Genomic DNA, 18,807 nt, shown 5'->3' with positions numbered 1-18,807 from the left:
GAAATATTTACTACGCTATGCGGCGGTTCCGTGTCATCAAAACGTGTCCACAGCCATTGTGGGAAACTAGAAAGAGAGAATGTCTAAAAAATGGTCATAATCGAAGGATGATGTAAGGATGCGGTGCGAAAAATTTGGTGACGATCGAACGAATAGTTAGAGCCAAAAATGTGCAAAAAGTGGCCGTGGCAAGGGCAAAAGAAGCACCAAATTTGAAACGCCGGAAGTGTACCACGTGACCGGAAGTGTGGGCGGAGTCAACGCGCGGCGCCAAATGTGAAAGTTTGGAACGAAGCGTGGTGGGAATTAGACGAACAGCACAAATTCTCAGGCAAACAGGGGGGCGACAGAGGCAAAGAGGAGCAAACAGAAACGACGAGCGCCGTACTCCAATGCGGGTCACCGCAGTGATCTCGATTTTTTTTTTTTTCCGGCGACCTAAACTACGGCACCTCTTCCTTACATCTCTCAGTCCCTCCTTTATCCATTCCCTTGCGGCGCGGTTCAGGTGTTCAACGATATATGAGACAGATACTGCGCCATTTCATTTCCCCAAAAACCAATTATTATTATTATTATTATTATTATTATTATTATTATTATTATTATTATTATTATTATTTCTAAAAAAATGCATTCGCGGGATTGAGGTGTCCACCGAGATGTCCAGATCTGAGAGCTACTGCGCCCTTTCCTTTCCTCAAAACACATGCTTTTGCATTCCTTTACATAAGCAGACTTAAGTTCCCTCAGAATTTGGAGGGAAAAGCTTCACTATGCCAGCTTTTTCCAGCCCTCAGGGGGGACGCGCAAGTATGACTTCCAATGTAGCCAGAGGTCAAATCTCAGTGGACACCTGAACCACCCCAGTAAGGAAAGGAAAATTGGTTTTAAGGAAAGGAAGTCACGGCTGGCTGTCTCACATATCTCCTGGATACTGGAATCCCAGCATAAGGGAAGGAAAGTGAAATAAAGTTGGTGTTAAGGAAAGGAAGTTACGCCTGCCTCACACATCTCAGTAAACACCAGAACCATGCCCCAGAACCATGCCTGCCATAAGCAGAGGAAAATGAGTTTGTTTTAAGGAAATGAAATGCCTGCCTGTCTCACTTTGCACCATTTCCCCCCCCCCCAAAAAAAAAAAATAAACAATTTCTTTTTCAATTTGGCTTTATGGAATTACCTGCAGGGTTTGGGCATCGTTTGGAACCGGATTTGGTTCCATATCTCCGCATACAACGAGCAATAATACAGCTGTAAATATCACCGAAGCTATATTAAATATATACTGTCTTGTGTAAGCGACAATGCCTTTATTGTCGTTTCGAAGAAAGAAAGATGTTTAACAAATAAAAAAAATGCCTACTACTGTGTGTGTGTCAGTATAGCTATCTATGGAAACCACCAGTCCCTCAGGGAGATGCAGCTTTTCGCTTTCGACCAGGGTTAACCAGAGCTAAACCACCAGCAATTTTTTTCTTCACGTTTTACATTTTTTAACACAAAAATAGATATATTTTACCTTGTGCTTGGCACACAATCGCCTCACTTGCTTATGCCACAAAGAACCTAACCAAACACATTACTTTTACCCGTCTGTCTCAGCCCTCAATAATAATTGCGCGTAGAGTGCACCATTCAGCTCCTGTAAACTTCAAAGAGCACATTTTTCTTTCGCTAATTTTACACCGCCTGTTATCGATGCTTCTTTCATTAACATCTATGACAGAAAGCTTTGCCTCACTGCTGCCTGCACAGTCAATGACATCACGAATGCTTACAATGTTGACACTACCAAGTGTGTGAAAAATGTGACTTGTTAAGAAATACAACTCATGGCTTTAATGATATTTTCCCTTCATATCAATGAATTGCCTTCTAGTGAATATTTTATGCTTAATAATCATCAGGTGAAGTGCCTCTGAAGGACATTTCATGACATCCATTAGAAAACCACTAGACAACTTCTAAACTTTCCAACAGAACTTTTCCTTACCAAGGTCTGCGCACAGAGGCGAGTAAAACATATATTGTTTTGCAACTCCCACTCTACAGATTTTGAGGTGTCGCATTCAATCTAATCCGTCACTATTTATCTGTTCGACATCGGTACGCAATTATTAACTGGCCCTGGCCCCAGTTGCAGCAAGTTATATACTGCGTCCCACGAGGATCAGTTCTTTGGCTGCTGCTTTTTATTATTTATATCAATGATATTGTCAACATACCTCAACCTCAAACTCCAATATAGTTCTATATGTGGACGACACTAGTTTGTTTTTTTGAGTCATTGTGTGATCTGGGAGGCATGACAAATACATGGCTAAATAACCTATTTGTCTGGCTTGACATTCATCAATTACAGTTAAATGTATCAAAAATTAAGTATGTAATATTAAAGCAAAGAAATAAACTTGATGATTTCAACACACACCTCACAATTCATAACTGCAACATCGAGCATGCTTTCACTTTTAAATTCCTTAGAGTTCTCTTTAAAGAAACCGTGAGTTGGAGTCCTCAAATCAATAAATTTCATTCATTGGCTGACTTTTGAGCTGTCCCACATTTATAGGTTACTATGCAAATGCAGTACTTATTGGGTGTGATGAAACTTGAAACATTCGACGGCAACTCTAATGTCGCATTTCTCGTAATGCATGGTGGTTGTCTCATGACAAGCAAAAAATTGTTTGCTTTTCTTGCGGAATTACAATGCGGTCAGATCTGCTCACTGCTTCCAGAGAAGACCGGAAGCTCTTTCTGAATGCACACAATGCAATGCTTGCATAGGAACAAGAAAACTTTAGAGCTTTTTGACCTATGCTGGCGGGCGCAACCTTTTATACAGTAAACTTTTAGCCTTACTGCTCAAAAGATGCTGTCCAATAAGTAGGACACTAAAGGCATATATAATATATAAGTTAAGTAGCTTGTCCATGCTTGGACTCACAAAAATATGCGAGAAATAAAAACAAGCCATAAAAACAAAGCTGAATGCAGTTACCAGCATACAAACAATGTAACCTAATGTAGCTTTCTTCACTATGATTTGTTCATGATCATGTCACCTGATCAATGTCCCACTGAATAAAACAGTAACTTCAACTGAGCACCCTCCAGCATATAAGGAGGTGTTGGACTTTTCGAAACGGGAAAAAAAACGATAGAAGTATGCCAAATTCAATATTCGACATTCAATTATAACGAAAAAAGATCAGTATTCTTGACACGCACACTGCAACTAGTAGCTGACTATTAAGAGTCACATTCAGTCAAAGGAGAAAATTGGAGGGGACACTTAAGCTCTACATTAAGGGTATGACACAATAGTGCTAATGGGTTAATGCCAACATATGCGAAATTCGCCATTCTCGACTTTACATTCATAGATCCCTGGAAGCCTCATACCACTCCTGGTGCAGTGGTTAAGCGATGCGCCACTGCCCTGCGATGGCAAGTGTTGGCACCGGTGGCGCTTGTGAAACCCAGGTTGCTCTTCCAAAGAAACCTTTCGTGACAAATCATTAATTTAACTGCCACCTGCCATGGCGGTCAGTTTAATCACAATTCGGTGGGTACGCTGTGATAACACCCCAAGGTCACATGACATAGGTGGCCCACCTAGGTTGCTTCTCCGGAGATGTTTCGCTCACAGCGCAACGGCGCCAGATTTTCTCTACAACTGGAGCCTGAATGCTTTGGCATTCAAATTAACAAAGCAGAGAAGCCAGGAGGGTGGCAAGACTGCCATTTTTAAGCAGCACAGCTTTGCGTTCTGGGGTACTGCTGCGCTGCCTTACACTCCAATCCACAGTAGGAGGCTCAACATTGTTGCCAATCATCATCAGCTACCGTAGCACTCCTCCCACTTAGGGCAATTGTTTGGCTCAGCACAGCTCTCCACTGCATGTACGGACACTAGAAACCATGCACAAGCGTCATGTTCTTGTTATCACGACGGTTAAGCAGCAGTTCCATCACTGTTATCGCTGCACAGACCAGGTGCTGTCTTGCCCTCAGTCAACCTAGCACAACCACCCAGTGATAACAACTCTACCTACCTTTTGGAAACTTTCATTTGCGTTTTTGTTTAACATCTCCTTCATTTAACTGCCATTATTTTCTTAATGGCAACAGTACATCCTTCTGCAAACACAAATTTAAGTGTTTATGAGTGCATAATAACCCTTTGTGTTTTAATTACTTCATTGGACAGAAATAGCTCATTACATCACTTAAAAATGACAAATTAATCCTTACATAATAATATTCATTAACCCCCAAAAACATCAAAAACTGCACTCTGAAATAAACATTAAGAAATGAATGCTGAATTTTTGAAAAATAAAAATCAAAAGCCCAACCCCTATTTATAAGTAAGGCCCTTCGTTTTTGTGTCTTACCTGGATGCTACTCTTCTAGCTTAAAAATAGGCAGAGCTATGGCCATTCAAGGAACCGTTTCATGTTAAAGGCTTATTTCAGCTGATATACTAGTGAAAAGAACCAATCATGAGCATTCGTCATAATACAGGATGAAAAAATAAATTATTTGCTGTTTACCATTTGCATACACAATCTATAACACCAGGCTGGACCAAGGCAGAATTCTTTCTTTTATGAAGATCCTTTCGTTGCACATCGCCATCTGCATCCGTGGCATTGTGGCATAGCCATGCCCACCTTTCCATGTACACAGTGAAACCGTCCTCTGATCATTACAAGTCCACGAGTCCAAGGCAGCATCAGAACAGGATGTTGTTGGCATGGTGCAACACTTTACATGATGCCAATAAAACATCAGGATAGTGTTTGCTTTTCTGGAACCTTGATCTAATACTGAGTAATTTTTGTCCAGTACCTTTGCTGTTTGAAATGGCAAGCTACATTTTTGAAAGGAGACTTTTCTGGTAGAAGTCAGGCTTAACTTGGTTTCTGTAACGTCCGCTCAGACAACTAAATATGGATTTTACTCGACAGCCAAGAGTCTTCATTATGAGGTATACCAATCGTACACTCTGTTCTAGAATGTCAGAATTTTGTGACTTACCATTGGTAGGCACTGTAGTGGAAATAAACAAGGCCCAAGCCATACAAGAAAGGCTCATCCTAGGTAAAAAAAACACCAAGACATAGAAGAAAGCAAATTAGCCCCTACAAAGAATAAAAAAAAAACTGAGTGCATGACTGACAATCTACATTAAGAGCACATTAAAGCCAGGATAATATAGCAATTCCATGCAATTCTATTCAACTTTTTGTAAACTCCTTCACTGCCTCACATAACGCAATGGCGCTGCCATTGCTGTGCTTCAGCCAATGACAATAAGGTTTGGTTCTGTTTGGGTTATGGGGCTTAACATCCCAAAATGACTCAGGTTCATATGAGAGACGCTTTAGTGGAGGGCTCCGGATAATTTCTACCATGTGGGGTTCTTTACCGTGCACTGACATCGCACAGCACACGGGCCTCTAGCATTTCACCTCCATTGCAATCCGACCGTCGCGGCTGGGAACAAACCCGTCTTTCGGGTCAGCAGCCAAGCATCACAATCACTGAACCACCACGGTGGCTAAATTACAAAAAGGAAACACGGGATGTGGCACCACTCAAGCAAATGACGAGCAACGAAAAAAAAAAAACTGGAGTGGAATTAACATGGAAGCACTATATCATGCCGGCTAAGATACCGCAAAAATAAAGACTCCAACAAAGGGAGATGAAAACCTGAGTCATAGAGCCAAATCTTAAGCAATGCAGAGACAAGTGCAGCAGACTCACCCTCCAGTGGTCCTCTTTCATTGCATAGTACTTCTGATATGCGGACAGGGCTGTAACGAAAGCAAGCGACAGAGGAGGTAAAAAACCTCTCCAGACACTACGCACTATGATAGATAATGAAAAACGGACTGCCTGCAAAATTCTGTACTCTCATAACATAGAGGTATGCACATATTTTGAAGACACCCACTAAATGCTATTGCGTGAGACTGTGCAAGCAATGCAACCAAATTGCTAAATCTACTAAGATGACCTTCATTTTGAAAGGGCCATGACAGATCTCAATTCAGACACTGCCCTTAATGTTGGCAAACAGAAAAAAATGCAATAGCAACACGCTGGTTGGCATCAAAAAAGAACACAGAACCGAACTTGCTTCTAGCTTTGAGTTGCAATCTTACAAGCAACATAGGTTTACAGGATTGCACTGTTACAACAAACAGTGAGCTCCATTCGTGGAGAAAAAGGCTGAAGAAGGTTTGCACAGCCTGCTAAATCTATGGACCTATGGACACACATCAAAAACAGCTAGAATAAACAGCCAATGCATGATAGCCATGCTTCTACATTATGAGAGCAGAGCAGGTTAGACATAAGAAATTCATGAACACTGAACAGCACTACATTTATGTTTAACCAGAGGTTTATAGCTACCTTTTGCATAGTCCTCAAGTAATAACTGGAAGTGGCCCAATTTGCAGTAGGTCTTGGGATCAAGCTCTTTCAGTGCACTAGAGACGGTGCCCTGAAAGCCCATTCTATCATGGCTGCCACTAACTGCAGTGTCAGTGATGCCATGATCCACTGGCGGATCCAGAGACGGGGCTGTCCCTCCTGGAGCTGGCCCAGATGTCTCCGCATCGCCTCCTTGGGGACGCTTACTTCGTTGCTGGTGAGCAATCAGCACTTGTTCTAGGTGGCGCACACCCTGTGAATAAAAGCTCATGATTGCAAGAGCCCGAGGGCTGCAGTTCGTGTGACTAACGTTTTGATGAGAATGATTTGACAAAGGGCACCAGCTGGCTGTAAAGAGGTATGCTGAATCCCTTAAGAAGCACAACTATAAGATAAAATCTTACAGCCTTAAGGTTCTTTCAAACCGCTCTGAGCTGAAATCTACAAGGACCCCATTTCAAGCCTATGAATTATAGCAAGAGCCTCCATAATCTTTAGGATGCAATGCTATGCCACCAAGGCCACTACATTTTTTTTTTTTTTGCACGCTTGTGAACAGCACAGGAACAAAAGTCAAAACCAGTCTGCTAATGATGAAATCATTTTAGTTGAATCATCTATTATCTGACGTGCCAACATACTAACAACATAAATTAGTCTTTCATGAGGTAAAAAAAATGTTCATAACGCACCAACGGTTCTCAAATACTCTAAATTATCGCCGCAGCAATGCTGAGTAAGTGTCAAATGCAGATTTACCCCTATAGCAATGTCACTGTACACCAACTACATGCCAGAATACATAACCATGCATGTGCTGTACCTTCAAAATGAGGGCTTTCCTCTTGAAGTTTTCGGGAGTGTTCAGCTTCCAGAACCCAAAAAGACGGCTGGAAAAACACAAAGCACGCGATCAAGGACAGTGCCAATTGATGAGTGAGGCTAATAAAATGAGAAGCTACACCCTTTTTCCTGCGCCGCTACTGCATCGCCGAATACACATCAACGGGATTATTTTTAGGCTTTCGAACAACCTTGATATCCTTGTGATGTGCACGCCAGAAATTTTCGCACTGGAAGTATTCATTTCGGCAGATGTCATTCAAATACTGCGATCGAGATCGGCCAGGGCAGTGCCTGTCAACGCTGACACCTACATTGCTGATGAGCATCACTGCCCTGCAAGGCTTTTCGATCACACTATTCGGCATGACAGTGAAGTTCATGCTAAGCGTAAGCGCCTGCATAATGAATTCGAATGGCTCTCCCGTCACACAAAATTGGAAGAAGGGGATGTTTGTAAACAGCTTCGAACGCTTGCAGGAAATGCAAAGAGACGCGGAAGCAGTACAGGCGTCCTTGGAAATGTGCAAGCACTGAAACCAGGCGTTAAGCAGCGAAAGTTATGGATTGACTGGATTATATGCAAACGATAAAAAAGCAAATGAAGCCTGGCAATCAAAAAAGACAAAGGTCGCTGTTTCTTCTCCGATAGGTATGCGAGCGTCATTAGGAGCTCCGTAATTATTTCCCTGATCGAGGAATAACTTGCCTGTCAACTTCAGCCAATACTGCCAGTTCCTGGGGAGTTAAAGGCACTGTGACAACCTTTTCCGCTTCGGGCAACATAGTTGGTTCCAGAATGCGTCGGAATTATTGTTTTTTTCACTGGGAAAACTCACGCAAGTGCGCAAGACATCTACCACGAACCATTACCAAACTGATGAGTCTTGACTCGACTTCTGGCTGTGTACTAGAATGCGGCCAGAAGCTCCAAGCACAGTGATGATGATGGTATAGTGCCTAGAAATATACTGGCTAGTGTGGCAAGCGCGGGCTAGGCGATGGTCCCGATGTCGATGATTTCCGGCGGCGCCCGCTTGGTGCGCTGTTGTGCGGGTGGGTGCATCTGCGTTGAATTCGCTCCGTGATACGCGCGCTCGGAGGAGCGCGAAGCAAACTTTTTTTTTGTATTTAGAGCGCTCTTTAAAAAAAAATATTTCGTAATATAAGAACTACGCGAGCTCGTTCACAGTGCGCACATTTTGCAGTGCCAAATATAGATCAATTTGTTGACGTATTCTAGCAGTTTGCTTTCGCCCGCAAAAAACACGATACTAACCATGCAACCGTTTTTTTTTTATTTACTAAGCTCTCGAGAGCGAAATTATTTCAGAAAGTCTTAAGCCCCTTACCACATAGCCTTCATTTGGCCATACTGAAGTGAAAATAATGAATGATAATAAGGTTAAGCAATAAACTGCACACTAGCTGAAGGAACGTGCGATATGTTCATTGCACTGGAAATTAAAACGTTGAAATCGAGAACATTATGGCAGTGAAATTTAAAGCGCCACACTCGATTAATTTAAAATACACGCTGATATTTGGCAATGACTCTAAAGGGCTGATTTTGTTGAAGGCGAATAATGAACTTAATATAAACTTCCCCAATCAGAGCATTTAAGAAATGCACAAAACTTGCATTGCTTTAAAAAAAACTACTATAGTGACGTACGTTAAGGCAATAATATTTCCGTTAAAAACCTTGGAACAGCTGTGCTTCACAATGCAGAAAATTAAAAACAGGCATTTTCTTATTTCTTTCTCATGAAGAGCCTAACCCAGAATATTACGACCACGATTTATAATAACTCCACCGATCTCAACAGCTTCCTTATAATTCAACTAGCCCACTTACCAGATAGCGAGATGTTGAGAACGGAAGCTCGATGCCGCACGTAAAGACTGACATGCCCAAAGCATGCCAGCAATTTAACCTGTTTCTCATTTCCATCCAGAATAAACAAGCTTCTAAAAAGTTGTATTTTATACCACTGTTTAAGTACTCCGTCGGATCGAGTCGAGCCACTGATATTACGTGCATGAGATCTACGGATATCTGAAAACATAAAAATATGAAAACAAAAATCTGGTCGCCTCCTTTAACTGCACACATGAAACGTAAAGTCCGTACTTTATTCACACAACAGTGTACAGTATTATATAACAAATCAAGGGCTACATAAAGACGACAAAGTAGAATTATTCATACTTCACGCTACTGGCAGTGGCGCAACTTAAGGAGTTTTTGTCGCTGCCTTTGACCTTCTCTTTCCTTGTTCAGGTCCTTAACAAAAAATCTGAACACTAACAAGACAAAACTTGACCACTTCGGACACATTTTCCTTCTCATGGCTAGAGCAGCCAAGCTGCGACAGTGAGAATGAACGTAAGCACTTGGCGAAATCTAGCAAACTCTCTTCATGCAGAATATTTCTGCTGAAGAAGGCGGTGAATTCGCCCTCGATTAGCTTGACTGCAGTGGACAGGGCGGAACTAGGGTAAGCAAGCCCACCGTTGTCAAAATGAGCCGTGAAGTGAGAACTCTCATCCATGTTTGCGTCATTTGGTGTCACACAAAGGCAAGATGCACACTGCGGGCATGCGTTTTTTCCGATTGTCTTCCTCGCCACATATCCAGCAGCATAGTAGATCAAGGCGGCGTTACTTTTCCTTTCTACGTACCCGGCATGGTCATTTCTGAACAGAACACTATCAATTGCCTGCTCGACTTCATCAACATTTCCATAGTCAAATAAATCATCAATAATGTTCAAAAGTGGCGCTGCCTTGGTGCTAGACTGTGATACAGGTGCTTCACTGAAGAGTGCTTTGATAACATCTGGTGAGCAGTTTGTACCCCTCAGTGGTTTTTCCAGGTTATAAAACGGCATTAAGTTAACAGTCACCTGAAACTTTGACACGGTAGGGTGGTCGTTACAACCGGATGACTGCCTTATAATGCCGAAAACGTTTTACAGTTTGTCCTGACTCAAACGCGGTGAAGAAGTGGTTGTATCCTACACAGTGGAGCTAAGGTAAGATAGCAAGTCTAATGTACTTCTTATCGTAACCCTTAGTCCACAAGCCGTGTTTTCAGTAAGAAATCCGCCCCCAGCTGGTTCTGCATGCCGCTGCCATGCGTCTAGGTAATGTAAAAAATTTTCTAGGAATTTTTCATCTTCAGTATCGCTTGACTATCACACACCGGTCCTGTAGCAATGTCTGTATGCTCGGAATCGGAAGGCTTTTGGAGTTCCTCCGATGCGCCTCCACGAGAGACGCAATGAGAGCCAATTAACCCACGTATCATCGCCGTCGACTGCAGATCGGGATGCACCAGCTCGACATTTCGCTTCCGTTGTTTAGGTGCCGGTCCTTGGTCGCAAATGTTTCGCACCTTCTTTTCACCGTCCTTTTAGGCACAAGATGAGCTGGGTAATTTTCAAATACTGTAGGGACAGCATCGGGCTTCAGGCGTGGCTTCTCTCGGGCGGTTTCGGTCATGACGCTGTTCACCGTAATCTTAAAAGATCTTTCGATACATTCGTTCTAAAAATGTTTTTCGCACACGACAGCCTTCGGTGTCAGCCTTCTGTCTGCCCTCTTGATCTTATTTTCCCATTCAGCAAGCCGTGCTGGCTCCGCCGGTGCAGTGAACAGACACCTTTTCTTCGTTAGACCGATAACCGCTTCGACAGAACGGAACAAAACACGTCCTCTCTTTGCACTACCTCTTAACATCTCAGGACGTTTTTGCTCACGTTTAGCGTCTTCCAGCTTCACAATCTAAGAAATGATGCCTGTCAAACATTGATTTCACACGCCCTAAGCAATCGCGCGAGGCTGCGGCATCGGCGCGACAGCCGACGACAGGCGCACCCACTCGACCAGCAGCGCCCCTTGCGGCCTCTCCGCGCAGTCATCGCGGCGGGGGACTCGCCGTCCCGTTAGAAACGCGCGCGCTGCGCACACTAGCCAGTATATTTCTAGGCACTATAATGATGGTAGGCATGGTGATATAGCGAACTAGAATACTGGTCTAGTGGCGCGAACGGAGGCGCGCGGCAGCGGCTGAAGCAAGACGCCTCTTCTCGCCGCAAGGGGCGTTACCGCGCCTTTTACTAGCTCCGCGCCTCTGCCGCCGTGCTGGCCCGGCAGTAGGAATAATAATAATAATAATAATAATAATAATAATAATAATAATAATAATAATAATAATAATAATAATAATAATAATAATTGGTTTTTAGGGGAAAGGAAATGGCGCAGTATCTGTCTCATCGTTGGACACCTGAACCGCGCCGTAAGGGAAGGGTAAAGGAGGGAGTGAAAGAAGAAAGGAAGAGAGAGGTGCCGTAGTAGAGGGCGCCGGAATAATTTCGACCACCTGGGGATTTTTAACGTGCACTGACATCGCACAGCACACGGGCGCCTTAGCGTTTTTCCTCCATAAAAACGCAGCCGCCGCGGTCGGGTTCGAACCCGGGAACTCCGGATCAGTAGTCGAGCGCCCTAACCACTGAGCCACCGCGGCGGGGCACAGTAGGAACGGCTCAACACTTGATTCTCGCGTCTCACTGCTGGTGTTCTAGGTCCCAATTCTGCATCTGTTGACAAGCTTCATTTATTTCTGTCGCACCGAGCTGAGTGCGTGGGAAAATGAAAGGCTTTTATAAGCAAGCCGACAGCTACAGGACTGCGTGTGACACTGTCTATAGCGTACGTGCACGTTGTCACTGTTGGAGCACGTAATAGAACGTGTAAGTTTCAGTTACCGGATGACAAGTAGAGTGAGCCAGGATCCGGCTAGGCATCTTATCAGAATTGTGCGCCAGTCTTCGTTCTGGCTGTACTACCCAAACCCAGCGCCTGAGCAGACGTTCGTAGTTATACTGGAATCTGCCTTGCATTTAACAACCTTTCCCACTCAGTTTTTACGGGAAACTGCGAGCCTGGCATCCTCATTGCCATTTTTTACGCAGAGTGGAATGGTATGGCGGTATTTTCAGAATTAAGTGCTGCGCCTGCTGCATCTGCATGTTGCCTGCATCTAGAATTTATCAAGCTCCTGCGTGCCACTGGGACGCAGGAGCTTGATAAATTCTAGATGCCGTCAACAAACACCGGCTGCGTCAATACAAGCCATGGAAGAATCTGCAGCTCTCCACCCAATCTCAGTGGAAGGAGGCCGCGCTGCTCAGCTCGGATCCGGAGGTTCAACTCCGCTTCACAAAGCGGGCCGAAGAGGTCGCCGAACGACATCGTCGGTCGGCCACCCGGCATCCGGCCTTGAAGAGGAGCCCAGAGCGAAGAGGGGACACCACCCCCAACCCACGCTTTAAACCTCTTCTTCAATAAAGTTTACCTCCTGCTCCTCCTCGCCTGCATCAAACAGTCAGAGATCATACCGGGAAACTCATGAGGCGGCGCTCCTCGTGACGCGGCGTATGATGGCGACGGCCGTCGCCCACCGCTGCCGCTGGTACACACGGACGAATTCGCAACCATTGTGCCGTAATACATTCGTTGCACCATACATTGCATTCCTAAGGGGCACAGCGCAGTGGCTATGAACTATATTTTGTGGTGCTGACTGCTGAGACTAGTAAGAAGTGATCGAGACATACAAGCCGCTACATCCTTTCGTGTCCCACTTCACTCCTACCAGCCTTTCATTGAGCTATTTCTATGTATGGCTCATGACAGCGCCTCCTCTAGTGTACTAGTGACGGGGCGAGCGTCGACAGCATGGACCTTGTCAGCAGCTTCTTCCCCTGCCAGCCATATCTTCCGGCCTTACCCTTCTCTCTCCTACAAGTGGTGAGGGGGATTTCCCTCTCTCCACTTTGCCACCTGCCAACCGTGGCAGGTAACAGCTGGTTCTTTTGTGTATACCACCCGCGGCAGAAGGCACACCCGTGTGTTACACCGCCTGCAGGTGTGGACATGGGTTACGCTATCGCATAATAATAATAATAATAACAATAATAATAATAACAACAATAATAATCCCTGAAGCCACTAGAGGCTTTGACAGGCCCGTTTCTTGTTTCCTGTGCTTATTAATTGTGCAATAATAGATATTATTATTTGGAAGATGGAGAGAAAGCAGGAAGGACGCCGTAGTGGAGGGCTTCGGATTAGTTTCGACGCCGGCACCTTGAATTTTGCCTCCATCGAAACGCGGCCGGAATCGAACCACCCGCGTCCTCGTACGCAGCAGCCGAGAGCTCTTCTAACCACTGCGCCACCGCGACGTTGTCCAGTTACTGAAGACGCATGTTGATGTGCTCGGTCTCCAGCATAAAGACCGCGCCCACCTCCTTTTGTAGTGATAGCTACATTACGGTAGCATTTCGAGCCTTCAGCGTGGCGGCAGCGGCACGTGACCGTAGCAGCAGCTGCTGCCAGCGGTACCGAGCAGCAACAGCTGTGCGCATGCACCGTGTCAAGTGGGACGAAGATGAAGGAGGAACGCCCAGCGAAACGGAGCGACGAAAGACAGACTTTGCAATTCGACTGAGCAAGTTCCACTCAGCCAGCTGTATAGGTATTGCGTCACTCCAGGTTTAACCAGGGCTAACTAAGCCACCACCAATTTTTTTCTTTTCACACACACACACACTGTCCCCTGACTTAACAAGTGATTCATTTTTGGCTCATCCAAGTAGCTTAAAACCATTCTCTTGTGCGAGGGCACATGCAGATGAAATCAGTCAATCTTTCAATCCAAAACAAGAAACACGCTACTCTTTCTCTATGATAAATAAGCACGGACGGGTTGCTTATGCAGGACTGCTCATGTGAAGTGCCTCAAGCAGTGCTAAATCTAACTTTGCCAAAAACACTTTACACAAGGCAGGAGCTTCGATGAGTTATGAGGACTTGAGGGGTTGCTTTGTTTGCAAGGTTCTCGAAAGCGCACGTATTTTGGCGTGATTTAGGCAAAAATTTGGGGCCACAGCACTGAGGGTAACTGCATATTTAAAATTTTAAAAATAGATATGAATATTACTCGCAGTGGGCTCCATGCCTCTGATTAAATAAAAACACTAACAGTATATTAAAAACGTTAACTGCTCAGTATTACATAGTTCGTACGTCTTAGCTGTATATTCTGATGTGCTACACCGCAAGCAGTGCTGTGCCTAAAAAAGCACTCTTCTAACTCAAAAAGCCTATTTTTAAAAATTGAAGAGCATCTTAGGTGAAACACCCGGTATCTCACATTAGGTGATGGCAAAGTCTAAAAGACAGGCGGAGTGTGTTTGGTTTTTGGGAGGTGGACGCGGGAGCCATTTTCACAGCAGCCTCCATGTCTAAGCCAAAGTGGCAGCGTTGTCACCACCGATGGGCACCACTATGCACAGGGGCACCCAGTACATAATTTTGCATTGAGGTCATGGCAGCCACCATGTTTGCAACCAGAAAGCGCATCGAAAACCGGGGCATTGCTAGTCTCTGTGCCCAAAGATGGCACCCGTGAGGTCACCATTTTAAAACACCAATAGGTCTTAGCTATTTACAGGACCACACACCCGCCGATGAACATGTGTCCGATAACGTTTCTTGGATAAATGGCACGTTAAGTTGTCCACGGAAGCAGTTGCATTGCTTCAGCCAATGCAATGGCCTCCCTGAGCCCGATTCACCATCATCCATTTTCAGAAACAGATCCCGCGTTTTGCTGAATGTGTTGCCTTTACGCAGATGGCCAACCAGGCATGAGCCATATATTCATGTGCACAGTTGAATTGTCCACTTGGCATTCATAAATAGTTTCGTACTTTTGTAAATGACAGGCTTTATTTTCATACAAAACTACACAGGAAATTGATAAAAAAGCCTGCTGGCGCAGAACCTTGACTAGCCCTTATTCCACAAGGAAGAACGGAGAGGCATGAAAAAAAAAGCAACAAAACATACGCAGCCAGTGTGCAACAGGCCACACAAATATACGCACTGCAGCTGGAATGCTGCGTACGGATGAAAGTACAATAGGAACATGGGAAGAAAACGGCAGAAAATATTAAAAGTGACGTTAAAAAAGAACGTACATAACTGTGCGTTCAAATGCCAGCAGCGCATTGTAACCGACCCGTAGAAACAATGTGCGTTCTGCCAGAGATGCATGCAGAGTATCAATGTCTGTGATGGTTACGTAAAACGCGTACGTGTGCGCTTGTTAACCTTTGAACCTTGAGTTTTTCGGCATGGCTCGCAAATGTACAATGAAAAGTATACCAGTTGCGCTTTGTAGAAAAATAGCTGGCCAGTTCAAGCGGGAACACTATACAGCATCTTTCTCTACAGCAAAATGCATCCCTTTCGGCTCCTGTTTGCATGCCAACAGGGTGCCTACTGGTCTGAATTTTCAGCACCAAATATGCTGTCTCACCTCCTTACTATTCATGCTTACGTTTTTTCTTAGATAAGCCATTAGTGACAAGTACCATAAGTTCACCTAGTTTACATAAACTCTGCTTTCATTGTATATGAAGAAAGTCACTGATTATAAACAATTGCAGGTGCCCAGACATATCTAATACCCCCAGTGCTTTTTTTTTCTTTTGATGAGCTCAATTTAGAATGACAGTGTTTTTGTGTTTCAGCATTTTTTTATGAGACGATAGATGACCGTGTATGTCTTCACTGACAAAGCACCTATATTTTACTGTATGTGTTTGCATACTTTACATGCACAGGACTTTGCGGTATGGATAGTCACCTCTCAACACTAGCACAATACTGCATGTTCTTGTAGTTCAAGCACGAATTCAAGCATAAGTGAACTCCGCAATAAAGTTACAGCCATTGATAAGCTGCCTAATAGGCCCAGCTCAATCACGCAACACTTCGCAGCCGGTAAGCACGAGGCACAAAAGCACACGCTTAAACAGTGAACACACAAATCATTTATATAAAAATTAAGGCTGGCATGTTGAAACTTCAAATTCGACTGCACACTGGATTATATAAAAACACTAACTACGGACGACCTATCCTGATCCTGCTGTGCAAGTGAGCGGCATGCAGCCGTCAGCTTGACGGAGTTTTTTGTTTTTCGTAAAAAAATATATGCTGCCAACCGTGCCGCCTCGAGGAACGCTGTGCACACTCTTACTGAGAGCGGCATGTGAAAGTATCTTACAACAGTCAAAAGCAGACAATATAATGATGTGCTCAAAACAAGGTTTGCAAACTGACCTAATGAAGCAGGTCTCGTTCATCGAAGCTAAACAAACAAACAAAAAAGCAAATACATGCAGACAGAAACTAGAGATATAATAAAGGGGAAGTAAACTTGAGAGACAACTTGTTGTGTGGAATGTATTTCTCTCACCTCTGAAAACTAGTCATACTGTTAAGCTCACCACAGGAGTGCAAACATAGCAGCAAAGTTTGGCACACACTATTTGTAAGTATTCGTTCTTTGAAACGAGAGGGCTTGGGAAAAAGCCCCAAACTTTGGAAAGTGGAAAGATCAGAAGAAAATGCCACTTGCCGGAGACCCTTTGTCTAACCAGGTAGAAAGATAAAAACAAAAGATGACCATCTCGTGCAGCCAAGTATAAGTTCTGGCAACAGAGGTAACACACAAGCAAATAACCCGGGCAATCAAGTGCCTCCAATCAATACAGCGTTTTAGCACAACATAGCTATCGTGTACCATGTACGCTGTAACGTCATGCCAAGACGTGCTAGCGTGTAGCCAAGAACCGCCATCAATTTACGAAAATAACATTTGGCCAAAACTACACTAGAACTGCTACTGCATTGCATATCGATTATGTCGGCGATAAAAACTTCTTCGGTCAAGGAGGAAGACACAACATCATCTGTGCCCGTTATATGTCGTCGCTGGCATTTTCGGCCACCTGCTACGTTTCCGCATCACGAAATACCGTACACAAAACTGACTTGTCACGTAATTACGTTGTGATAGAACTTAATATTGGCACAGTCAATGCAAAACATTCAGAGGCACGAGTCATGGCTCAGATGATCAGGTGCTTCTTAACTTCACGATGATGATGACAGGGCGAGGCCGCGCGCCTGTAGGCATGGCCATGAGTCCTCCAGCTGAAAGACAACAGGCATAGCAGAGGGCACCATGTCGAGTGTGAGTGGCATATGTCCATCAGCTGCGCACATGTGGCCGCCCAGACTCGTACGTTGGGTTTCGGAATTCAGACACAGCGTTCTTGAAGATGGGATTTGTATCCTGATCACCAAAAAAGCAAAGAAAGCAGGGGAAACAAGAGGGCATACATGTTAGGTGCCACATGACGACAAGTGCACTGCTCCAAGACAGACAATCAAAGCCTCTCGTAAAGAAGACTATGAATCGCTACAAGAAAGACAGCGCAGAGGTGTGATAGTACGTGCTTCGGAAAATCAGGTGCTATCAAGGTAGCTTGTCCGGTTCCGGAGGTCATGGAAAAAAAATATTCGTTGGTGGGGTGTTCCAAAAGCGCCGTTTTGAGTAATTTTCAAACCCACTAAACTGCGTCACGATGGCACAACTTCTGCATACAAGTGCACGAGATCTGTCTGTGAATCGTCTCCTGGGCTACAGTCGGATACAACACAAGTCTGCAGAGAAGATCCACCCAAAATAATAACCGCCCCTCAGTATTCCTCTGCGACAAAAAAAAAAGACAGTTTGTTGTTCAGGCTTTCCTTGTGACCTCTACAAGAAGTATATCATAAAACAAAATCAACTATAAGCCAGAATTTTGAAGCCTCTGGCTTGTTTGATATCGTCAAGCATTAAAAAGCTGATTTCATTTACTGTTGCAGTTGGTCAGCAGAGTAACATAGAATCTGGTGGGCCATGGCCCATTGTTACCATTTGCTGTTTTTTTTAAAAGTTGCATCCTACTAAATACCGTAGTCGAGTGCACTGTAATCTTTCTTTCTTCAAATAAAAGCTAAGACGGGCCTCCAAAAACTGTTTTAAAAGTTGGACAAGCTAGCGTAATATATTTAAGTTCACGAACCAATTCACAAATTCAATACGTAAATTCAGGAGCGGGAAGGAAGAACTAAGTAGGACAACAAATCACAAGAGGCAACTGCATGCAAGGCTCACTTTGTGTGTGGTGGACCTTTTCTTATCAATTATTTGAGCGCGAATTTAAGTCCCATGTGGTCTTGACTTCCAAGGACATCATTTAGTTTGTGTCCCCTGGGGGATCATGAAGTGAAAGCTGTGCATAGATCAGCAAATCAAGAAGTCCTTAAAGGCCACTGGCTTTGTGTACCAGTGTTGGGAGATGCAGCCCTCTTCTCAAGGTGAGGCACAGGAGGAGCAAATGACAGCAATACCCTTGCAAGGTTAACCCCACTCCCATCTAATATTACCACCACTTTCTCCAAGGGCCTTTCCCGGCCCCTACTAAATATTGCTTTTTCCAAAGCAACATAGGGTTGCAGTATCAGATATGGCGTTACACAAGTTCTCAAAATCATCTAGAGAAAGAAAGCGGCGCTGCAATC

The 18,807-nt window shown here is 44.2% G+C and overlaps 2 protein-coding genes across 3 annotated transcripts in view; both read right to left on the bottom strand.

The window, feature by feature from the left end:
* Utx (Utx histone demethylase) overlaps positions 1 to 8,186 on the bottom strand; it is a 105,584-nt gene extending 97,398 nt beyond the window's left edge. For both annotated transcript variants that reach the window (XM_077659155.1, XM_077659156.1), the window contains exons 1-5: positions 8,012 to 8,186; positions 7,283 to 7,349; positions 6,439 to 6,712; positions 5,785 to 5,834; positions 5,053 to 5,111 (exon numbers count right to left, since the gene is read on the bottom strand). In XM_077659155.1, the coding sequence (XP_077515281.1) occupies positions 5,053 to 5,111; positions 5,785 to 5,834; positions 6,439 to 6,712; positions 7,283 to 7,349; positions 8,012 to 8,088 (527 nt within the window). In that variant the 5' untranslated portion in view covers positions 8,089 to 8,186. The remainder of the gene's footprint in view (positions 1 to 5,052; positions 5,112 to 5,784; positions 5,835 to 6,438; positions 6,713 to 7,282; positions 7,350 to 8,011) is intronic.
* A 6,906-nt stretch (positions 8,187 to 15,092) lies between these two features.
* LOC144125618 (integrin beta-PS-like) overlaps positions 15,093 to 18,807 on the bottom strand; it is a 35,738-nt gene continuing 32,023 nt past the window's right edge. The window contains exon 21 of the mRNA XM_077659154.1: positions 15,093 to 17,530. Coding sequence (XP_077515280.1) covers positions 17,447 to 17,530 — 84 coding nt within the window. The 3' untranslated portion in view covers positions 15,093 to 17,446. The remainder of the gene's footprint in view (positions 17,531 to 18,807) is intronic.

Source organism: Amblyomma americanum, chromosome 3 (genome assembly GCF_052857255.1).
Source record: "Amblyomma americanum isolate KBUSLIRL-KWMA chromosome 3, ASM5285725v1, whole genome shotgun sequence".
Taxonomy (NCBI): domain Eukaryota; kingdom Metazoa; phylum Arthropoda; class Arachnida; order Ixodida; family Ixodidae; genus Amblyomma; species Amblyomma americanum.
Note: the sequence above shows the minus strand (reverse complement) of the source record. Positions and strands in the feature narration are given on the sequence as shown.